The sequence below is a fragment of the Bufo bufo genome, chromosome 2 (assembly GCF_905171765.1).
Source record: "Bufo bufo chromosome 2, aBufBuf1.1, whole genome shotgun sequence".
Taxonomy (NCBI): domain Eukaryota; kingdom Metazoa; phylum Chordata; class Amphibia; order Anura; family Bufonidae; genus Bufo; species Bufo bufo.
In genome coordinates, this window is record NC_053390.1 from 297,970,693 (window position 1) to 297,996,028 (window position 25,336).

Consider the following 25,336-nt stretch of genomic DNA (forward strand, 5'->3'; position numbering starts at 1 on the left):
ATCTCACACAGCAGCCCCCCAGCATATAATCCCACACAGAATCACCCCCTCAATATATAATCTCACACAGCCCCCAGTATATAATTTCACACAGCAGCCCCCCAGTATATAATCTCACACAGCAGCCCCCCAGTATATAATCTGACACAGCAACCCCCCCCAGTATATAATCTCACACAGCAGCCCCCAGGATATAATCTCACACAGCAGCCCCCCAGCATATAATCCCACACAGAATCACCCCCTCAATATATAATCTCACACAGCCCCCAGTATATAATTTCACACAGCAGCCCCCCAGTATATAATCTCACACAGCAGCCCCCCAGTATATAATCTGACACAGCAACCCCCCCCCCCCCAGTATATAATCTCACACAGCAGCCCCCAGGATATAATCTCACACAGCAGCCCCCAGTATATAATCTCACACAGCCCCCTCCCCCAGCATACAGTCCCACACAGAATCCCCCCTACATACAATTCTCAGCCCCTCCCCAGTAGTTACATCCACCTGGAGCGCTCTGTTATCACAGGCACAGGCCGAATGTTTACAGAGTAGGAAGGTCTGCAGCACTGAGAGGTTGAGAGAGTCTGACAGTGCTGCAGACCTTCCTACTCTGTAAACATTCGGCCTGTGCCTGTGATAACAGAGCGCTCCAACTGCCGACCCTCGTGACCTAAGGATGTCACGCGATATTGTGACGTCAGAAGGTCCTTACAGAGTCTCCAAAGTCTGCCCTGCAAACAGAGCATGCACAACTCTGTTTCAGACGATGTGCTCGTTCATGAATTAAAAGAGAGAACGGTGTTCTAACAAAAATCCTTACTTCGGAAGTCACGAGGGGTAAGGTATTTTCACGAATTAAGGATTTTTGTTTGAACACCGGCCACTGGATGGATATAGTTCATCTGCGCAGGCGCGGCCCATGGAATTGTCAGGCAGCTGTGGCCGTAACTATGGGAGACCAAAGGACAACAATGAGGTAGGAGGGAAAGAATTTGATCAAGAAGGGTGGGAATTTGCTTATACAATATATTTACAAAAATGATCACTGGCACCCTATTAACAGATTAAACTGTGATCATTGTGATGGGAATACCCCTTTAATATATTTGTTTTTTTTTTTACTTTTTATTTAATAACTATTAGCCCCCTTAGGGGCTAGAACCTGGGATCTTTTAATCCCTTGTTATTCACCCTAATAGAGCTCAATTAGGCTGCAGAGCTGACTATGGCAGCCAGGGCTTCAGTAGAGTCCTGGCTGCCATGGTAACCGATCGGGTAATAGGAGTGAACTTACTATTATTCCTAGCATCGGAACAATGGAGAGGAGACTGGCCTTTATCTCAATGTTCCTTCTCCCTGGCTGTAGCGCTGTCCATTTAAAGAGTAGACCGTCACATCCAGAGAAGGTGATTATTTTTTTTCTCCCTGGCTGTGACGCTCTGCGCTTTGATTGGATAGCGCTACAGACAGGGAGAAGGAACGCCCATTGAGAAAAAGGGCAGTCTCCTCTCCATTGCTCCGATGCTAGCAATTAGCATACAGAGCGGGAGAATATACCGGGGGCCACAGCAGGCGACCGGAGCAGCGCCCAGGAATAATAAGTTCATTGAGATCCCTGGGCGTCGCTCTACATATCCTGATAGTTAGTTTACAATGTTTGGACCCATGAAAGGTCCTCTACTATCATTGGTGGTGCAGTGCGCCTGCCCCTCCTCCTCCCGTCTCTCTTCTTATTGGCAGCAGTGGCGGCACAGGGGGGAGGGAGAGAGTGACTCCTTATCCCCTGTGCTGCTGAGGGAACATGAGCGCGCTGACAGCAGTGCGCTCCATGTTCTCTGAAGCTAGGCTGCACAGTAGGGCAGCCTAGTATCGATAAATGTCAAATCCCTGTATCGTATAGCTACCGGGACAAAAGTATAGATTGGGTATCGATATTTCGATACCCGCAACAACCCTAGTTTTTAAACTATAAATAAACTTTAAGCAATTGTATTGGTCAACTGATTGATGCAGATCCCAGCTCTTAACACCCCAGGTGGACAGCTAATTTTGCCAAGAGAAGGGCGTCCATCGTCCAGCAAAGGCATATCCTTGTGTAGAGTACATGAATGGCTCAGTTCTTTTTTAGAACATCGTCCTGTTCCTGTTTATTGAAGGGGTCCTGAGTGAGGAACCTCCCCATGATGATTATAATCCCTTAATGCGATTTGTTTATGTCACAAGGAGATAGCAATTCCACATTAAATAGGAACATCCTCTGCTCAAGACATGAAAATATATTCATGTTTATCAGGCCTAGATATATGTCCTTATTAGTTCTTTTCCTCCTTTTGTGCTTGCATGTTTCTTTTAAGTCCTATTGTTTTTTGCAGAATGTTAATGTTCACTCCTCTACAGTTTGATTTAATTTTCCTTGCTCTGTTGACTGCTTTCGACTCTTCTGCTGTAAAACTTGAGAAACTTTTCTTAAACTGCTTGCTTCAGAACCTGTTGCTTCGAATAGTTTGGCCATGAATCCCAAACCAGCAGTCCTAATGAAGTTGCCGCCAGCAAAAACATACAGAACGGGATTAATGCTACTACTGAGAAAAGCAAGAGCTATAGCATTAGGTCTAGCAGACTTAGCAGCGACTCTTAGTTTTTCTGATGAATACAGTTCTCCTGAAACCTGAATCATATTCACCACATGGTATGGAGTCCAGAAGAGAGCAAAGATTACTATGATCATGATGACCAGTCGGCTTGTCTTATGTTTTGATTGAAACTTTACCGTACGTAACCTTAGTCCAATGTAGGCATAGCAAGACACAATGATTGTGAAAGGTATAACAAATCCCATCATAGTTTCAAACATATATTGAAAGACTATGGGCTGGAAACCCCCATTTACTGGAGGATGCTCGGCGATGCAAAGTGATACATTATTACTAGTTTTTACTGTAAAGTAAATTGGCGTAGGGATTGAAAGCAACGATGCTATTACCCATAGTGCAAGAACTATAATCCGGGCAGACACCTTTGTCCTGATTTTCTGTGACACATAAGGTCTGGAGACAGCTAGAAAGCGGTCCATGCCCATGAAGGTGATCAGGAATATGCTGGTATACATACTCAAGCAGCTTATGTAACGACACATTTTACATATAATCTCTCCAAATACCCACATACCGGTGGAAAGTAGGTGGAGGAAAAGCGGGGCAGTGAGGAGGACAAAAATGTCTGCCATGGCCAGATGTAAAATAAGGATGCAGGTCACGGTGCGCTTCTTCATTCGTGTCAGGATTGTCCAGATGACAAATGTATTTCCTGGGAATCCAATGATAAGGGCGAGTGAGAGAATTGCAATGCCAAGACTGGCAGACGATTTAGGAGATTTATCTGAACTGGAATTGGTAAATGCCGTGGAAATTGCAGTTGTAATGTGGAGAGTGGTCATCTGCTCTGTTACGGTGTACTGTCAAGAAATAAGAGATCAAAAAAATCATTGTCATTTTATAATTATTGTGACTTCCTTTCACCAAGACAGGAATGGGCATGCAATAGGTACTTAGGGTACAACAGGGCCTATACTATACCTCATATTTACTATACCACTGCTAATCATTTCAGGATTTTCTTTTGCTTTATCATTGCTGCAGTGCCGTTACAACATAACATTGCAGATCTATGCATAATAAATAAAATAAAAATAATAACCTATTAATCACCAAACACATGAGCAATATCAGCTGGGCATAGCATTTCTACAATATGGATACGCAAAATACAGATGACATACGGATGTGTTCCGTATTTTTTGCTGACCGATTGACTTGAATGGGGCCTCGGACCGTGATTTGCGGACAATAATAGGACATGCACTACTTTTTTGTGGAACGGAAATACGGAAATATGGAAACGAAATGGACACAGAGTACCTTCCGTTGTTTTTGCATACCCATTGAAGTGAATGGTTCCGCATACGGTCCGCAAAAACACCGGAACTGAAGCGGAAAGATAATACGTTCGTGTGCATGAGGATAACTGTCGTATATATATTTTTTTGGAGTATTGGATTGTGGTGATTAATATCTCCTTGGTGGCCCTATTTCAACTTTTCACTGTGTATTCAATTAACCCCTTAATTCCACATTTTTGTTCCCTGTACAGCCTACTTTTACCTGTGCTTAAAATAGGGTTGCTAGGCATGGTCCGTCTATCTGTTGAAGGACAGAGGACGCAGAAGCAGGCTGCGTGCAAGGTCACATTACTGACAGCCAGGGACTGTAAGTAAATGATTAAAGCCAGGTCCTCCCCAGCAGCTGATAACAGTGCCTGGGCTGTGTGCACTTCTCCCTGTCCCTGCGCTTGGCAGACGCTCCCTCACTCAGCAGAGCAGGAGAATGCAGAGTTGGAGCAGCGCAGACCAGGGAAGGGAGATTTGCCATCTGCTTAGTGTATAACTGAAAGCAACATGTGGTAAGAGGACCCCTTTGTGCTGCAGGAGATTAACCCTTTAGGGGGAGGGCTCTGGTTACTGACACTTTTGGGGGACTATTGTTACTGGCTAGTGAGGGCAGGCGGGATTGGCCTCAGGGTGAGGGCAGTGGCGGCCATCTTAACTGAATAGTGAAATTGCAGTTTTATGCAGACTGGTTTCTAAGGGCTGAATCTTATTAAATATGGGGTAAGTCAGTCTAATAGTAACTGATTCTGGAATATCATGTTATTAGTTACTACATATATGAAAATTGAAATTAGGGGTGAAAGGGATTTTCAGGGTCTAAATGTGACAGTTATCCTTTAAGGTGGATTTAGACGGGCCGACTGAGCGGCTAATTGTTGAGAAGGAAGCGTTCAGTGAAGGAGACCACGCATTTACATGCAGAAATCTCTTTCACTGTATGAGGACGAGGAATCGCTATAGCAATCCCTGGTTCTCATACAGAATAATGGCTTCTGAGTAGCAGGTCACTGTTTAGACAGCACAATCTGCTGCTTAGAAGCCATGATCGGTGGTGCCTGTATGAACCACAGGATCACCCGATCATCCTCACACTGGCCAGGCACGCCGATGTGGTGACATTGTACATCACCCTGCGCGAGATTTTGCACAGTTTCTGCAATCAAGATGGCAGCGACGGCCTCTTTGAGCACAAATAGATGAGGTGAGTATGTTTTCTTTACTTTTTTCTGCGTTTCAGGGAAAATCAACTCGTTATCATGAAGCGCAAGGAAAGTCGGCTTTGCGGCAAATCTAATTTTTTCCTAAAATTTGGATCAACGTCCTTTTAAGATACTTCGATTTGCTCAGTACTAGTAAAGATTGTAGGTGACATGTAAGAAAACAGTATGGATCAGTCCCCTTTGAAGTGTCTTTATGATGTAGTTGAATCACTGATCTCACGACTTTGTTAGGGTGAGTGCCTACATAGACAATTCTTGCATGTTAAAGGGGTTGTCCATCTTATGTTAAGTGATGGCCCACACCCCGCACCCCCACTGATCAGCTGTTCGGTAGTAGCCCCTACGCTGGAAGCAGATGGTTCCGTCTACTTTGTAGTGGACTGAGTGTGTGACTGCAGCACTGCCTCCATTGATTGGTGGAGTGACTAGCTTGACCAATCATCATCTGTGAAAACTATTTGTACTCCATGCTGTAGTGTGATAGCATGCATCATGTACACAATTGCTCCTAGAGGCTAATTTGCATACTATACAAGTAAAAATTCTGCAGTGACGGGGGCCATGAATAATCACAAGAATAGCATAGTTAGGTGCAGCTGACATTAGCACATCGCTAGTGTCAGCCAGTTTAATAGTGAAAATTCTAGTGACAAAGAAACCCTTTAAGAAACCATTTAGATGTAATAATCAGTGACATTCGAGCAATCTGATTAAGGACTCATGCTTTCGCAAAAAGCAACAAAATATGTAAAAGCAGCAATTTAGTCAACTAAATAAGTAAATTAATTAATTAATTAAAGCATTTATTATGTAGAGAAATGTAGAGAAAGTTAATACAATGCGCTTACTAATATATTGCCTCCTTTGCCGGCTGGATTCATTTTTCCACCACATTATACACTGCTCGTTTCCATGGTTACGACCACCCTGTAATACATCAGCGGTGGTCGTGCTTGCACACTATAAGAAAAAGCACCAGCCTATGTGAGCTCCCACGGTCTCGGCCACCAGAAAGGACGGCGCTTTTTCCTATAGTGTGCAAGCACGGCCATCACAGAGGAATTGCAGGGTGGTCATAACCCTGAAAACGAGCAGTGTATAATGTGATGAAAAAATGTATCAAGCCAGCAAAGGAAGCAATATGGATAACAACAATACATTAGTAAGTGGCTTGTATTAACTTTGTCTACATGATAAATGCCATTTGCTGAAGTGACACAACCCCTTTAAGTAATGAATCTAGATTATATATTTGCTAACTATGTAGCCAACATCTTCATTAATCAAAAGTGTAACATAATTTTAATGTAAAATAGCATTAATATAAGAAATGATGATTTTCATGGTACTTACATTTTCAGTCATCATGTAGCAGTCTATTGTGGACCTGGAGTATCCTGATTTTTGTGTCAATATTCATTAGCACCTGTGAAAAGACTGCAGACACTACTTCTCCAAAGTGTGTAGATGAGATTCTTTGCAGGATATTTCCACATCGTCCGTCAGAGTATTGCAAATAAAGCTTCCTACTGTTACCGCCTGTAACAGTATTTCCTTTTATAATACCCTATAATATTTCACAAGTAGCATTTGCAGCCCATATTTAGACACATCCCCTGGGTAGGGTAATGAGGCATGCTTGTCTGGAAGCAGTAGTCATCAATATGTTTCTCAATAACCCCTCTCACCATTGCCGTATATTTGAGAATATGCAGTAGGTACAATAATTGGTAAAAGGTAAAAAAACAACAACACATTATATAATAAAATCAGCATGAAAAAATTATTTGCTTTATTGAAAACATGGTGATATATTACAGAATTCACGATCAAAGCTATAACAAAGATATTTTAGATAAATGGACAAATAAATTTATCTTGAATAAACTGATTTACATAAATTAGGCACAATTACAAAAAGATGTCTGAAATGAGAAAACATGTATATTTTTTGAGAAATGGCACCTCTTGTGTTCATAGGGTGTGTTTGCTTTTGCAGCCCAGCCGCATTCCCTTCAATTAGGGCTCATGCACATGACCGTTGCCTGTTTTGTTGTCCGCAAAACATGAATACCGGCCATGTGCATTGCAATTTTGTGGAACATAATAGAACTGTCCTATCTAGAGATGAGCGAATTTCTTGAAAATTCGATTCGACCGATTCGTCATGAAGCGCACTTTTTTGTAAGTAGCAGGTGCAATGACAGGGAGCTGCCATAGCGCCGCCCTATCATTGTAGCCCTCATATGCCGCGTTCGTACATGATCGCCACAGCTGAGTGTACAAACAGTGTGAAATTAACATAAAAAAAACATTACATCAAACTTGCGCGCGATGGGCTGGCCGCCGTCCTCTTGCTTAAAGATCTCGGCCGAAATCACGTGCGGCTCGAGATTATGTCATCACGCCGGCCCGAGGGGGGGGGGGGGCGTGATGGTGTAATCTTGCTCCGCATGGGATTTCACCGAGATCTTTAAGCAAGATGGAGGCTGGCGGCCCTTCGTGCGCAAATGGAGGTGGTAAGTTTGAATTTCAGGATTAATCGATTTGCTGACACGAAGCACGAGGAAATTCGGCTTCTAGGAGAATTGAATAATTCCTGAAATTCGGATCGAATTCCACTTTGTGGGATCCGATTCGTTCATCTCTAGTCCTATCCTAGGCCATAATAATAATAATAGGACATGTTCTATTTTTCTGCGAAACAGCCATGCAGACATAAGGAAATGGAATGCACACGGAGTAAATTATTGAAGTGAATGGATCCGCATACGGTACAGAAACTGAAAAAAAAAAAACAGGTTCGTGCCTGGTCCGCTGCAGGCATCCTTTATTGTATGCATTTTTGCTGGGGATTGCCATTAGCAGCGGACCACAAGTGCAGGATCTGCCCCCTGGTATAGATGTACCACTGCATATGGGGTTGAGCACTTCCTGCTTTCTAATACCACGCCAATTTGTAGTTTGTATTCGTGTTCATTAGCCTTAAAGGCTGAGATGCAATATCAAACACAGCCCATGCATAGACTGTAAGGTCTCTCATAAGTTCACGTAAGCAGGGAACAAATGCCTTTATCAGTTTGTTACTCTGTTATGTCTGATCATGGATACAAGAACAAAACAGAGCAACATTTGTAACATGACAGCCATGCATTCCAGGCCTTAAACTTACATAGCAATGTTCAACAGCAGAAGCAGTGAAAATTAGAATATCGTGCAAAAGTTCTATTATTTCAGTAATGCAACTTAAAATTTGAATATTGTGAAAAGGTTCACTATTCTAGGCTCAAAGTGTCACACTCTAGTCAGCTAATTCATCCATACCCCCTGAGCAAAGGGTGCCTCAAAATTGTGACTTTGGGGTTTTCATAAGCTGTAAGCCATAATCATCCAGATTATAACAAATAAAGGCTTGAAATATCTCGCTTTGCATGTAATGAGTCTATCTCATATGTTAGTTTCACCTTTTAAGTTGCATTACTGAAATAAATGAACTTTGCACGATATTCTTCTATTTTTCGAGTTTCACCTGTATGTTTCAGAAGGAAGTGTTGCATCCTAAGACAAGTGAGGCTAGTTGCATTTACGTCCCTTTCAAGCTAAAGTACATCTTTTCTCAAAATTCTCAGTTATGGCTGCTTCAAATTGTTTTTGCAACAAAGTATTGATTAGTATGTTTTTTATAAAAGACGGACACGTGGGTCAATAATCATATCTCATTAATCTCCAAGCATTGTCACCGATACGTTTGAGGAATTACTATTGAATTGTCACTTTCAGACAACTTTGCATAAATCAATAGAACTTTGCATTATATCTTATCAGAGAAAAATGCCCTTTTCTCAAATTATCAGCTGCTCACCCTTTTCTAAACTAACTTTTGTTCAGAAATTTCTGAGAACTTAATCTTGTGAGACCAAGAGAGGCTGCTTACTCACTGAATGATCCATGGAAGTCTACAATGCATTCAAAAGGTCTTCAGACTCTCACTTTGTAGCACGTTTTGCTGTGTTGCGGCCTTGGGATAAAATAAGATAAAACCCACTGATCATGAGAATGGGGACCTTTTACCTCCTGCAGCTCCCAGAAGTAAACGGAGCGGCTGATTGGACATGCATACAGCCGCTCCATTAATGTCTAGGTGAGTTCCGGAGACAGCCAAGTACAGTCCTTGACTACCTTCAGAATTCCTATAGAAATGAATGGAGCTGCCTCACATATGCCCAACCTGTCGCTCTGTTCATTTCAGGGTGCTGAAAGTGGTACAGGGCACCCATTCTTGTGATTGATGGAGGTCACAGTAAGACTCCAACCGATCTAATAGTTATCCTCTATCCTGTGGATAGAGGATAACAATGTGACCAGAGAACCCATTTAAGTATTCAGACCCTTTTGCTATGACATTTGAAATTTAGCTCTGGGTGCCTCCCATTTCTCTTGATCTTCTTTGAGGAGTTTCTAAAGCATGATTGGAGTACACCTATGGTAAATGCAGTTGATTGGACATGATTTGGAAAGACATGTAACACCGCAGAGTTGTGTTACTACACGCCTCTACCCCTCTACTATCTTCTAAAAGCTTTATGCTGTCATCTGATGTGATTTTGCTCATGTCTTCCACAAATGTGTATACAAAACCATGTTAAATGCAATTGTTTATGTAATTTGCCTGGTTACCAGTAGGTGGCAGCAACACTTTGGCAAGGTACAAGTCCCAGTTTAGTGTATCTAGGCTGGAATGGATTATTCTAGCTTAGTTCCCTCTCTGTGAGGGAAGTTGGCTGTTCCCACATCCTGCAGCATGGGTGGAGAAGGAAGTTAGAAGTCAGTGTAACCTTCCCCCCTGCTAGGGGAAGGCTGTGTGATAGCGTTCAGGAGTCCCCCTGCATAGGGAAGACAGCAAGGACCGAGTCTCGGCTGAGACTTGGTCATATACCCAGTCTGAGCACCCTCAGCTCAGCTGGATGAAGAAAGCAGAAACTACAACCTCCAGAGTTCCAGAAAGAAAGCATCCCCTGAAAATCTATCTGTGAGTTAAATCCAAAGACCTAGGAGAAGCCATTCCCTCCTCAGCTAGTCTTCCCCCATACAGCAGAAGTCACAGAACACAATTACAGAGCTGCCAAGCAGACGACTTATCCTGCAAGCTTCTAATTTTAAGCAGAAGTATTTATTCCCTCCAATGATTGCTAAAACCTGCTGGACCAGAGACCAAAGCTGTACACTGCTTAGATACAAGTTATCTTCAGTAAAGGAATGTTTGAACTTCTTCATCTAAGGGTCTGGACATCATTTCTTTTGCAAAAAATTTCTCTATTACTCCTACTATCACTACACTCAAATTTATTGCAAGTGAGCCAGGAGCCAGGAGTCCAGCCGTACCCAGGTAGGAGACACCATTGACACAATTACCACTACTCTACAGAGACACTATAGGCTATTACACCACTCTGGCATTCCTAATCTGGGACGTGCCTTATAACACCTTGGAAGGGCCCTGGGATAGTACCCTGTGCACACTGCATTTGGCATCACGACAAATACAGAACATTAACTACCCGTATCCTGGCCATTGCAGACACACCCCGGTCTATATAAGGTCTCACAGCTGAGAATGCATATCAGAGAAAAAAACAATCCAAGTGGAGAAAAAACTGCCTGTGGAGATCAGAGACAGGAATGCGTGAAGAGACAGATCTCGAGAAGGGTACAAAAAATTATTCTGCAATGAAATTTTCCAAGAGCACATTAGCCATCATAATTCTTAAATGGAAGACGTTTGACAGCCAGAACTCTCCCTAAAGCTGGCTGCCCCACCAAACTAAGTAACCAGGGGAGATGGGCCTTGGTAAGAGAGGTGACCAATGGTAAATCCAATGGTCACTCTGGCCCCAAAGCTCCAAAGATCCTGTGTGAAGATGGGAGAAACTTTCAGAAGGTCAGTCATCACTGCAGCATTTCACCATTCTTGGCTTTATGGCAGAGTGGACAGAAAGAAGTCTCTACCAGGTAAAAGACATATGAAAGCCTGCCTGGAATTTGCAAAAAATCCCCTATAGGACTCTCAGACTGTGAGAAGATTGTCTGGTCTGATGAAACTAAGATTTAACTTTTTGACTTTAATTCTAAGCATTATGTGTGGATGAAACCAAGCTCTGCTCATCGCCTGCCCAATGCCATCCCTACGGTGAAGCATGGTGGTAGCAGCATCATTTTGTGTGGCCTTTTTTTCAGTTGGAACAAAAATACTGGTCAGGGTTGAGGTAAATCTGAATGGAGCAAAGTACAGAGATATCCTTAATGAAATCTGGTCCAGAGTGCTCTGGACCTCAGACTGGGCCAAAGGTTCACCCTCCAACAACACAATGGCCCTAAGAACACAGCCAAGACAACAGGGGAATAGCTTAGGGTCAACTCTGTGAATGTCCTCGAGTGGGCCAGCCAGAGCCCTGACTTGTATGATTTGTGTATATGCTGTATATGATCAATTATAATTTACAAAAAATAAGGATTTATCCACATGGCCATCTTAAAAATTCTTAATAAGAAATAACTTATTTGTGCCTCAATATGCAATCTAGAGGCAATCGGAGGTAGAGTATGAGCTCATAGATTTCTAATAAAACAATCAAGCCAAGTTCCATCACATATTACAGAAGTATGTTTCCCTAGTAGCATTACTTCTAGGAGAGAATACAGAGCTTTGCAGAAGAACCATACTGCAGCACATGGAGTGGTTATGAAACCATAATGCAGTTCTACTGTAAGGCTCTGTGCCCTTGGCTTTATGTGCATACGACTAAGATTTATTTAACTAAAACATAAAAAATAAATAGATATTGAAAAATATCACAAGCAAATAATTTTTTACTGAAATCACAGGACATTTTAATCCAGGTCAGTAAAATTAAAGGTAAATGGTGTGATGGCCCTATTCACTAGTGTTATCTATGTTACATTTATTCAAAATTCAGCTGAGCCTCAGAATAGTACATTCGCATTACATCACTTCATAACAAGGCAGTTCTGTTACATTAAGTAACATATAGCACCTGAAATACATTTTACACTCCATCATACAAGTAGCATTAAACATCCGACTTTGCACCTATAGCACCTAAAATAATTATTGACACTCATCTAAGCAGATCAAAAACTTCATTTGTTCACATTGTCCAATTCCATTGACTCTCCTTGACTCTTCTGCCAGAACATATGGGGGACTTTGCAAAAATTATTGGATTCAGAGCCAACACCTTCAAAGAGCCTGGCCATGAATTCCGCTCCAGCAGTTTTTATAAAGTTGCCACCAGCAAATACATATAAAATAGGGTTAACACTGCTACTAAAAAATGCAAAAGCTGTAGCATTAGCCCTTGCGCTTTTAGCTGCTACTTTAAGTTTTTCTGATGAAAATAGTTCTCCTGACACTTGCATTATATTCACAACTTGGTATGGCAGCCAGAAGAGGGCAAAAGTAACTACAATCATGATGACCAAATTACTTGTCCTATGTTTGGTCTGAAACTTTGCAGTACGTAACCTAAGTCCAATGTAGACATAGCAGAATATTATGATTGTGAACGGAAATACAAAACCTGTCATCAGCTCAAAAAGATATTGAAAGATCACATGTCCTGTAGAACTATGAAAAGGTATGCACCACGTCTTATGTTTAAAGGGAATTACTTCCCGGTAGAGTGGCATGGGAATGGCTAAGAGAGATGCTATCAACCATATTGCAAAAACCATATTGCTAACAGCTAGTTTAGTTCTTATGGTTAGAAAAGCTATTGGTTTTGAGACAGCAAGAAATCGGTCTATACTCATTGAGGTGATGAGGAGAATGCTGGCATACATACTCAAACAGCTTATGTAATGGCACAACTTGCAGATAATATTCCCAAATGCCCATGTACCCGTAGCTAGAAAGTGGATAAACACTGGTGCTGTGAGGATGACAATGATGTCTGCAACTGCTAAATGTAAAATGAGAATGCAGGCAACAGTCCGCTTCTTCATACAGGCCAACACAGTCCAGATGACAAAGGCATTTCCTGGAAATCCAATGGAAAAGGCAATAGAGAGGATTGCAATGCCAAGACTGGATCCAGTGGTGTGGTCCTTCGTGAAGTTTGTAGGGGTCATATTGGTAGTCATTATCAGTCCATCAATTAAATTCTGTTAAGAAAGATAAATGTCAGTTACTATATTATTTTAAATGATATTTAATGTTTCACCGGTCTATATAGATCAAACATCATAAAGATAAGAATACACCTAAAAATGGCAAGAAGGTATGCAAATGAGCTCTTAGCAAGCTCTGCTTTTAATACCACCAGGTGTAAGGTAGCTATAAGTCAATGTTTGACCCTTTAAACAGGCCTTGACACATGACCTTGATAATAATTAAGCCAGCATCTCATCTGCAGACAGCTGTTTTAGGGTGAATGTCCCTCATTATTGCAGAGCAGAGAATCCTGGTTTAACTGGGTGAGAGGTCTAAATCAGGATTTAAGGGATACTATATCTTCTTATGGAGAGCGTCTAATCGGCATGAGGAGTCTTAGGCAGCACTCTCTGGCCTGGACTGATGAGGAACAATTACCCTAAAACAGCTGTTGCAGATGAGATGCTAGCTTAATTATTATCCAAGTCATGTCTCAAGGCGTGTTTAAAAGATAGAACATTGACTTATAGGATATCTACCTTACATCTGGTAGCATTCGAGGAAGAGCTTGCTGATAGCTTATTTGCATACCATCTTCTCAGAATTCCAGAGGTGCAATCCCTGGCCTATAAAATTCCTTACGTTGATAGGCACTCTCCATAAGGAGAAATAATATATCCCAAATCGTAAAAATGGCCTCACTGGCCTGTTCAAAGAATTATTTTCTTGACTCTATACAATATTACTTCTAGATGGTCGCTGTTGTTCTTTTTTTTAATTATCTATTTTTAATGTCCCACTAGGACACTACTAGTGGATAAATGTTTAAAGTTTTATATTGTTTGATATATCTTGATATAGGCTCTATTGTTTTCACTGTATTTGACCTGTTTTCATTTGGTTTCTAAGTTTTGGAAGTGTTCTTATGTGGCTGGAACACATGTTTTTCTACTTTTATGTAGGACCTTCTGATTGGAGGGCATTGTTTGTTTTTTGCTTTTATGCTTTCAGCTATGGCAACGTGCACCTGCGTACTGGGATGTGCTGACTAACCCCCATTTTTTTCTTTGCAGTCTGCATTGGAGGTGCGGCTGACTCCATTGTTTGTGTTCTCCTGTTTAGCCTCTCCGTTCTTCAGGCTGATTTTAATCAGTGCAAGTATAAGGCTACTTTCACACTTGCGTTCGGGGCTCCGCTTGTGAGTTCCGTTTGAAGGCTCTCACAAGCGGCCCCGAACGGATCCGTACTGCCCCAATGCATTCTGAGTGGATGCGGATCCGCTCAGAATGCATCAGTTTGGCACCGTTTGTCCTCCGCTCCGCTCAGCAGACGGACACCCGAACGCTGCTTGCAGCGTTTTCGTGTCCGCCTGGCCGTGCGGAGCCAAACGGATCCGTCCAGACTTACAATGCAAGTCAATGGGGACGGATCCGTTTGACATTGACACAATATGGTGCAATTTCAAACGGATCCGTCCCCCATTGACTTTCAATGTAAAGTCAGGATTATACCATCAGATCGGAGTTTTCTCCAATCCGATGGTATATTTTAACTTGAAGCGTCCCCATCACCATGGGAACGCCTCTATGTTAGAATATACCATCGGATTTGAGTTACATCGTGAAACTCAAATCCGACAGTATATTATAACACAGAGGCGTTCCCATGGTGATGGGGACGCTTCAAGTTAGAATATACTGAGAACTGTGCACATGACTGCCCCCTGCTGCCTGGCAGGTGCTGCCAGGCAGCAGGGGGCAGACCCCCCCCCCCTCCTGTATTTAACTTATTGGTGGCCAGTGCGGCCCCCCCTCCCTCCCCAGTATTAATTGTAACCAGTGCGGCCCCCCTCCCTCTATATTCATCGGTGGCCAGTGCGGATATTAAATATGAGCAGTGCGGTCTCCCCCTCCCTCCCCAATATTAAATATGAGCAGTGCGGCCTCCCCCTCCCTCCCCAGTATTAAATATGAGCAGTGCGGTCTCCCCCTCCCTCCCTCCCCAGTATTAAATATGAGCAGTGCGGTCTCCCCCCTCCCTCCCTCCCCAGTATTAAATATGAGCAGTGCGGTCTCCCCCCTCCCTCCCTCCCCAGTATTAAATATGAGCAGTGCTGCCTCCCCCTCCCTCTATTCATTGGTGGCCAGTGCGGATTCAAAGTATTGTGATCAGTGCGGCCTCCCCCCCCCCCCCCCATCATTGGTGGCAGCGGAGAGTACCGATCGGAGTCCCAGTTTAAATCGCTGGGGCTCCGATCGGTTACCATGGCAGCCAAGACGCTATTGCAGTCTTGGCTGCCATGGTTACTTAGCAACAAATAGCAGCATTATACTTACCTGAAGAGCTACGATCTATGTGACCGGCCGGGAGCTCCTCCTACTGGTAAGTGACAGGTCTATAGGCAATGCGCCGCACAGACCTGTCACTTTACCAGTAGGAGGAGCTCCCGGCCGGTCACATAGATCGCAGCTCTTCAGGTAAGTATAATGATTCTATTTGTTGCTAAGTAACCATGGCAGCCAAGACTGCAATAGCGTCTTGGCTGCCATGGTAACCGATCGGAGCCCCAGCGATTTAAACTGGGACTCCGATCGGTACTCTCCGCTGCCACCAATGATGGGGGGGGGGGGGGAGAGGCCGCACTGATCACAATACTTTGAATCCGCACTGGCCACCAATGAATAGAGGGAGGGGGAGGCCGCACTGCTCATATTTAATACTGGGGAGGGAGGGAGGGAGGGGGAGACCGCACTGCTCATATTTAATACTGGGGAGGGAGGGGGGGGGGGGGAGACCGCACTGCTCATATTTAATACTGTGGAGGGAGGGAGGGGGAGACCGCACTGCTCATATTTAATACTGGGGAGGGAGGGAGGGGGAGACCGCACTGCTCATATTTAATATCCGCACTGGCCACCGATGAATATAGAGGGAGGGGGGCCGCACTGGTTACAATTAATACTGGGGAGGGAGGGGGGGCCGCACTGGCCACCAATAAGTTAAATACAGGAGGGGGGGGGGGGGTCTGCCCCCTGCTGCCTGGCAGCATCTGCCAGGCAGCAGGGGGCAGTCATGTACACAGTTCTCAGTATATTCTAACTTGAAGCGTCCCCATCACCATGGGAACGCTTCTGTGTTTAGAATATACGGTCGGATCTGAGTTTTACGAAGTGAAAAATCAGATCCGAAATAAACTGTTATGCAAACGGATCCGTTCTGAACGGATGCAAGCGTTTGCATTATAGGAGCGGATCCGTCTGATGAAACATCAGACGGACCCGCTCGAACGCTAGTGTGAAAGTAGCCTAAAGCTGTAGCCTGCTCTCCCTGCATTTATTGGATGCCATTTGGCCCCAGGATAGGTAAAATACAGAGTGGGCTCAGCAGGCATGTGGAACCTGCATTCCCTGAATATAATGGAGGCCATTGTGGCACCAAAAGAGGTATAATATAGTGTGGGCTCAGCATGCATGTGGAACCTGCATTCCCAGTACGGCACCAGCGGACATAGCATTTAGTGTAGGTTCCTTGCTGTTTGCGAACAAACACAAATAATTTTGCACAAAATGTACTTGTCAAGAATCTCACATTTATAACGTAGCATTAACAGTAGTACATTTTCTATAGTGAGTATGGCACTATTGTATTTACTTGATTATTTGTGTTCGCAGAGTGCTGTTACATTGTTTTTGCATAACTAAGCTACCATTGAGCTCCTGTTTCCATAGTTCCCAAATGTCCCTAATTTGGCAGGACTGACCCTGATTTTCAGAGACAGTCCTGATATTTAAGCTATCCTGGGCCCAAAATGGATGGGGCTAACTCAAACTTCACCTCATGGGATGTTCCTGGGCAGAATCGGGGCATTCCAAGGGGCGTAGCTTAGATGCCCCTATTTTACCAACTGAAATGTTGGTAATTATGTGCTTTCTGGCCAGTCTCTTAAGTCTAAAGATGCATCTGTGAGGAGCGAATATTCAAATCGGGAATATCGCCACTTCGAGAATTCACAAATAATTAGAATATAGTGATATACACTGCTCAAAAAAATAAAGGGAACACAAAAATAACACATCCTAGATCGGAGTTAATTAAATATTCTTCTGAAATACTTTGTTCTTTACATAGTTTAATGTGCTGACAACAAAATCACACAAAAATTAAAGAATGGAAATCAAATTTTTCAACCCATGGAGGTCTGGATTTGGAGTCACACTCAAAATTAAAGTGGAAAAACACACTACAGGCTGATCCAACTTTGATGTAATGTCCTTAAAACAAGTCAAAATGAGGCTCAGTAGTGTGTGTGGCCTCCGCGTGCCTGTATGACCTCCCTACAACGCCTGTGCATGCTCTTGATGAGGTGGCGGACGGTCTCCTGAGGGATCTCCTCCCAGACCTGGACTAAAGCATCTGCCAACTCCTGGACAGTCTGTGGTGCAACGTGACGGTGGATAGAGCGAGACATGATGTCCCAGATGTGCTCAATTGGATTCAGGTCTGGGGAACGGGCGGGCCAGTCCATAGCATCAATGCCTTCGTCTTGCAGGAACTGCTGACACACTCCAGCCACATGATGTCTAGCATTGTCTTGCATTAGGAGGAACCCAGGGCCAACCGCACCAGCATATGATCTCACAAGGGGTCTGAGGATCTCATCTCGGTACCTAATGGCAGTCAGGCTACCTCTGGCGAGCACATGGAGGGCTGTGCGGCCCTCCAAAGAAATGCCACCCCACACCATTACTGACCCAATGCCAAACTGGTCATGCTGGAGGATGTTGCAGGCAGCAGAACGTTCTCCACGGCGTCTCCAAACTCTGTCACATCTGTCACATGTGCTCAGTGTGAACCTGCTTTCATCTGTGAAGAGCACAGGGCGCCAGTGGCGAATTTGCCAATCTTGGTGTTCTCTGGCAAATGCCAAACGTCCTGCACAGTGTTGGGCTGTAAGCACAACCCCCACCTGTGGACGTCGGGCCCTCATATAACCCTCATGGAGTCTGTTTCTGACCGTTTGAGCAGACACAAGCACATTTGTGGCCTGCTGGAGGTCATTTTGGAAGGCTCTGGCAGTGCTCCTCCTGTTCCTCCTTGCACAAAGGCAGAGGTAGCGGTCCTGCTGCTGAGTTGTTGCCCTCCTACGGCCTCCTCCACGTCTCCTGATGTACTGGCCTGTCTCCTGGTAGCGCCTCCATGCTCTGGACACTACGCTGACAGACACAGCAAACCTTCTTGCCACAGCTCGCATTGATGTGCCATCCTGGATAAGCTGCACTACCTGAGCCACTTGTGTGCGTTGTAGACTCCGTCTCATGCTACCACTAGAGTGAAAGCACCGCCAGCATTCAAAAGTGACCAAAACATCAGCCAGGAAGCATAGGAACTGAGAAGTGGTCTGTGGTCACCACTGCAGAACCACTCCTTTATTGGGGGTGTCTTGCTAATTGCCTATAATTTCCACCTGTTGTCTATCCCATTTGCACAACAGCATGTGAAATTGATTGTCACTCAGTGTTGCTTCCTAAGTGGACAGTTTGATTTCACAGAAGTGTGATTGACTTGGAGTTACAATGTGTTGTTTAAGTGTTCCCTTTATTTTTTTGAGCAGTGTATATTTGTATTAATGAATATTCAGATTTTTTTTACTTGAACACATGATCCCTCCCTGCTTCTTGCTTGTAGGCCAATTAGAAGGCTGCAGTGTCTTTGTCTGAGCTTAGCAACATCCCTAGCAACCAATAAGAAAATTGCCTACCCCTTACTACATAAGAACCTCCCCAGCATCCATTTTCTTCATTTTTTTGCAGTTCTGAGAGAGACAGCAGTGTCATTGCTGTGCTCTGTGCTTTGCTGTGTCATTACATTAGATAGTTAGCTAGCTTATATATATAATACAGATAGTTAGTGGGAGATAGTTAGTGTAGGTTAGATAGTGATATAGTGTAGCTGGTTCCTGTGCAGGGTGTTAGGTAGTGTGATAGGTTCTGCTGTCCACACATACATGCTACAGACATAGTGCTGTGATGCCACAAGTTCACAACAATACTTAGTGCACCAATCAGTAATATGTAGTCAGACCTGCTAAAATGTGAAGTTGCAAGTAGGGTTGAGCGAACCCGAACTGTAAAGTTCGGGTTCATACCGAACTTTACGGTGTAAAAGTAAAAGTTCGGGTTGGGGTTCGGTGTTCGGGTAATATTAATATACCATCGGATCAGAGTTTTCTCCAATACGATGGTATATTGTAACTTGAAGCGTCCCCATCACCATAGGAACGCCTCTATGTTAGAATATACCATCGGATTTGAGTTAGATCGTGAAAACTCCGATCCGACAGTATATTCTAACACAGAGGAGTTCCCATAGTGATGGGGACACTTCAAGTTAGAATATACTGAGAACTGTGGACATAACGGCCCCCTGCTGCCTGGCAGCACCTGATCTCTTACAGGGGGCTGTGATCCGCACAATTAACCCCTCAGGTGCCGCACCTGAGGGGTTAATTGTGCGGATCACAGCCCCCTGTAAGAGATAAGGTGCTTCCAGGCAGCAGGGGGCCAGACCCCCCTCCCTCCTCAGTATTAAAATCATTGGTGGCCAGTGCGGCCCCCCCCCTCCCTGCCTCCCCAGTATTAAAATCATTGGTGGCCAGTGCGGCCCCTACCTATTAAAATCATTGGTGGCTAGTGCGGCCCCCCCACCCCCACCCACCCCTATTAAAATCATTGGTGTCCAGTGCGACCTCCCCTCTCCCCCCCTTATTAAAATCATTGGTTAACAACCCCCCCCCATCATTGGTGGCAGCAGAGCGGCAGTTCCGATCGGAGTCCCAGTTTAGTCGCTGGGGCTCCGATCAGTTACCATGGCAGCCAGGACGCTACTGCAGTCCTGGCTGCCTTGGTTACTAAGCACTTTTTGCAGCATTATACTTACGTGCGCTGTCTGTGGCCGGCCGGGCGCTCCTCCTACTAGTAAGTGACAGGTCCGCTGCCACCAATGATGGGGAGGGTTGTTAACCAATGATTTCAATTAGGGGGGGAGAGGGGAGGCCGCACTGGACACCAATGATTTTAATAGGGGGGGGGGCGCACTAACCACCAATGATTTTAATACTGGGGAGGGAGGGGGGTCTTGCCCCTGCTTCCTGGCAGCACCTGATCTCTTACAGGGGGCTGAGATCCGCACAATTAACCCCTCAGGTGTGGCACCTGAGGGGTTAATTGTGCGGATCACAGCCCCCTGTAAGAGATTGGGTGCTGCCAGGCAGCAGGGGGCAGTTATGTACACAGTTCTTAGTATATTCTAACTTGAAGCGTCCCCATCACCATGGGAATGCCTCTGTGTTAGAATATACTGTCGTATCTGAGTTTTCACGATCGTGAAAACTCAGATATGAAAAAGCTAATACTATTATTTTCCGTTATAACCATGTTATAACGGAAAATAATAAAGTGAAGTTCAGGTCCCCATTGACTTTAATGGGGTTCGGGTTCAAGTTCGGATCAAGTTCGGGTCCCAAACCCGAACTTTTTTTTAAAGTTCGGCCGAACTCCCCGAACATCTAGGTGTTCGCTCAACTCTAGTTTCAAGTATTGCGCAAAAATATGCGCATCATTAATTGCCGATTTGCGCAATCGCAAATATATTGGAGCACTCTATCTGCATATAAAGCTATTCTAAGGTTCTTCCGTGCCAACCATTTTCTCTCAGGAAACTTCTAGCAGCTTGAAAAATGTAGCAACAGTGACCCACGCCTGTATTGCGTGCGCATTAAGCGAATATTACATTGCCAATTTTCGCAATCAAGAAAATAATCACGAATTCTCAAATTCGCGTTTTTATTACGAATATTCGCCCAAATATTCGTGAAATATCACGAATATCGCCACTGCCACTCATCACTAGTGAAGAGAAGACATAGGTAACTGGCTTCATGGCCCAGGACTAGATCTTAGGCTTCCTGGCGTTTCACCTGACTATAGTGTGTTCAGTCAGAGGAGGGTGTAATGGATAGACTGTGAGGAGAATACTTCAGGCCTCATAGTTTGGACTAAAGGCTCATGCACACAAACTTATTTTCTTTACGCTTCCGTTACGTTTTTTTGTGGACCGTATGCGGAAACATTCACTTCAATGGGGCTGTAGAAAATATGGAAGTTACTGCGTGTGTATTCCGTTTCCGTTTGTCCGCATGGCCGTTCCGCAAAAAAGTAGTGCATGTCCTATTATTGTCCGCAAATCACGGTCCGAGGTCCCATTCAATTCATTGTGTCCGCAAAAATACGGAACACATCCGTATGTCATCTGTATTTCATCCGTATTTTGTGGATCCATACTGTAGAAATGCTATGCCCAGCTCATATTGCTCATGTGTTTAGTGATTAATAAATTACTGTTTCCGTTTCCGATCCGCAAAAAACGGATCAAATGCGGAAACCATACGGATATGTTTTGTGCAATAATGGAACGTAAGAGGACTTAAATCAGAGAAAAAAAAAACTCAGATACAGAACAACGGATCTGTGAAAAACAGACCGCAAAACAATAACGGTCGTGTGCATGAGCCCTAAGCCTTAAAGGGGTTATCCCACCTTCTCTTTTCCATGCCGTGGCTGCTCTCTCATGTTCGCTAAACTGCTCAGTCAGGGGGCGTTTAGATTTCTTATGACTGACAGCAGGTTCAGCGGTCTGCTGATCTACAGACTCCGCCTACTTGCCTGGCGTGCGCGCTCCCGTGTGAGGAAATCATTTGCGCAGATGAACTAACAAGCGCGCAGGCGCAAAGAGTTCTATTTAAAAAAAAAAAAAGGACGAACGACAGGAATCCTACGCAGCCCAAAAGTCAGGTCGGGCTGCGTAGAAAAAAAAAAGAAGAGGATGTCACTGGGGTGGCCGTAACCAATAACAACCGGCTGTAAACAATGCTAAAAAAGAATGTTAAATATATAAGAAGGGAGGACAAATCGGTAATCACTTATATTGGGTAAGTTGATACTTGTGTCAAAAACTACACAATTAAGCAGACATCAAAAGATGGGATAACCCCTTTAACCTCCTAGGCTGGCTTAGAATGTTTTGCAGCTGTCATTGCTGCTTGTAATTTGAATATCTGCACCTCGCTGTAGAAACTGCAGAAATTTGAGAAGCTTGTGCACCTCACAGTTGGAACTGCATAGCAGATAAATTGCTATTTGAGGAATTGTATCAAGAGAAACAGATTGCTGCATCCAAGAACAGTGAGATTTGATAGACCTTGTTCCAGCCCAATCAGAGCATTAACTGCCTTGTAAGGGCTCATGCACATGACTTTATGCCCTCCGAGAAATACGGTCCGTGAGCGGGCCATATGTCCCAGAGCGGCATACATTGTGCGCATGGGAGCGCATAGGGCCGCCCGCGGGTCTATTGTCCCGCAATCATATGATATTATAAGTGCAGGACAATAGCCCCGCGGGCGGCCCGATGTGCACAGCATCATAGTAACCTATAATGCTGTGCGCTCCCGTGCGCACAATGTATGCCGCTCCGGGTCATATGGCCCGCTCATGGACCATATGTCTCGCAGGGCATAAGGTCATGTTTATGAGCCCAAAGACCTCCTTCCTGTGTAGACATGTTCTGCAACCTGCTGTCAAGTTAAAAAACAAACAGTTAATATTTATCTCAGTCTCCTGACTATCAATTCACACTCTAACACCAAGGGCACCCCACCTTTTACCAGACAGAAAACTCTACACACGGTGTGCCATTGGGGAACTACTATTTCCATCGTCCCAAGTGCAACTACCCTTGTCATTGCAGTATCTATAAGACGGAAAAAGCCAGCAGCCCACCATTGAGATCAAAGAAACACGTGCGGTTTTATTCACCCAGTGTCATGTAGCAGCGACGTTTCAACCGATTGTTGCGGTCTTTCTCAAGCTATGTGCACATGTGTTACAACCACAATATATATAGGTGTGTCAATTCATAATACAAAAGAATCAATTAACTATAAAAGTGAACAAAATTCATAAAATCGCATTTACAACATATAAAAATCTTAATATCCATGTGAAAAGTACATAATTGAAATAAAGTGACAGTGCCATATACAAAATGCATAATATGCTGGGACAATACATGATAAAGTATAATTGATTATTAAAATATACAGGTGTGCCCATTACATGATGTGTATTAAAAGACTCACACAATCAGCTGATAGATTGCACGCGCCGAGCGCAGCGGTCTCGGTGGCGTCCACATTCGGTTACTGCGCATGAGCGAGAGTAATAAATCTCACGATATCTCAGGCGCAAGAGAACTCAATAGAACCCACATCTAAGATGGCCTAATCCGGCAGTGCTCACATGTGCGCATGTCTATGCAATAGAGGCCACCTACTCTAGAATCATGTGATCCTTGTCACATGATCCAAATGAAACCAGGTAAACAAAATCATAAAGTATCTGAACGGCTGACTGCGGGTCAGGATCGCATGAACAACCAATAGTTCACCAATGATCTGCGAACACCGCTCACACGGGAACTTAGGGTCATGCGTCCTACCAACCCTCCTGTCACTATACAGACCCATTCAAGTAGTGCACAATACGGGAAAAGATGGTGTCTCACAGTTAAGACCAACTGGACCAACAGTGGAGTCATCGCTGTAATCGGGCAACAGCGGCGTCGACACGGATCACCGTGTCGAATCGCCACCGTCCCCTACGAGGCACCAAATGCATCCATCCATGTTCACTACATGAATAAAGCAAAACCTGGTGTGACCCTTCAAATGAAAGGGAACAACACCTTAATCAGATATCAAAAGTATTCAATGTGTAAGTAAACCTACAAATTGCCATATACCAAGCGCCACATATGTAGCAAAATTCAGACATGTCCATCATAAAAGTTATTTAATAGAATCTATAGAACAGAATGTGGGTAGCTGATAGGGACCGGAGTGCTCTTGTCTTCATGCAGAATATCAGCCATGATTGTGATTGATAGCCAAATCTATAGGAGATGCAAAAAAAAAAAAAATGTTAAAAACAATTTACAATTCAGCTTGGTTGTATTATACACATGTTTACTGTACCCATCTCAGGGAATACGGACAAGGCGGTACACGGAGAGAGACACCACTAATCCACCCTAAAGTCAACATTTAAGACATTTGGCCTAAGGGTCTTCAAAGTAAAAATCCAAAATAGCTCTCGCTTTTTAAGGAGAGCCTTCCTATCTCCACCACGTCTGCCCATTTGTATCTGCTCTAATATGCGGAACCTTAAATCTTTTTCCGAATGCCCGGCCTCCTTAAAATGCTTGGAGACTGGCAAATCCATTTTTTCTTTTCTGATAGAGTATCGATGCTGATTTAACCGTGTCTTAATGTCCCACGTGGTCTCCCCAACGTACCACTTCCCACAGGGGCATGACAATAGGTAGACCACGTAGGATGAATCACACGTCAAATACTGAGTGATTTCGATCATTTTATTGGTCGCAGGATTGTGAAACGAATCCCCCTTCAGCACAAGGCAGCAATTCACACAGTGATGACATGGGTAGCAGCCAGTCCGCGTGGAGCCACATAGTGCCCTCACACTGGTCTTGCCGCTACCCACATCAGACTTCACCAACCTATCACCTAGGTATCTATCTATCTATCTCGGCAAAATATACAAAAAATATTGCAGTTCTCCAGAATACACAGTATTCTACTGCATGCTGAGTGTAACTTGGCTGGATGAAAATCCTCTCACCAATCAGCAGTTCATTAATAACAAAACAGCAGCTATCTAAAGAGCTCAGCATCATTGTAATATAACAGAGCATGCTATTATCTGTCTATCTATCGATCTATCTAGAAAAAACTAGAAAGTAAATCATCCAAAGATACAGTAGGTACTAGTTCACGTAGAAAAAACATTAGAGAAATATCAAGGCTAACGTGATAATTAAAAATCCCTTTATTATATTGAATGGGTAAGGGTACA

At 43.9% G+C, this 25,336-nt stretch overlaps 2 protein-coding genes across 5 annotated transcripts in view; both read right to left on the reverse strand.

Annotated features, from left to right (window-relative positions):
• Nucleotides 1-1,725: 1,725 nt before the first annotated feature.
• LOC120988975 (leukotriene B4 receptor 1-like) lies at nt 1,726-6,667 on the reverse strand. Its single transcript, XM_040416800.1, has 2 exons — nt 6,530-6,667; nt 1,726-3,464 (listed from the first exon to the last, which is right to left on the reverse strand). Exons 1-2 carry the CDS (start codon nt 6,542-6,544, stop codon nt 2,394-2,396), a joined length of 1,086 nt encoding a protein of 361 aa, XP_040272734.1. The 5' UTR covers nt 6,545-6,667; the 3' UTR covers nt 1,726-2,393.
• Nucleotides 6,668-10,137: 3,470 nt separating this feature from the next.
• The window catches only part of LOC120988974 (leukotriene B4 receptor 1-like), a 97,974-nt gene continuing 82,775 nt past the window's right edge, over nt 10,138-25,336 (reverse strand). For all 4 annotated transcript variants that reach the window (XM_040416797.1, XM_040416796.1, XM_040416798.1 and 1 more), the window contains one exon: nt 10,138-13,357. In XM_040416797.1, coding sequence (XP_040272731.1) covers nt 12,335-13,357 — 1,023 coding nt within the window. In that variant the 3' untranslated portion in view covers nt 10,138-12,334. The remainder of the gene's footprint in view (nt 13,358-25,336) is intronic.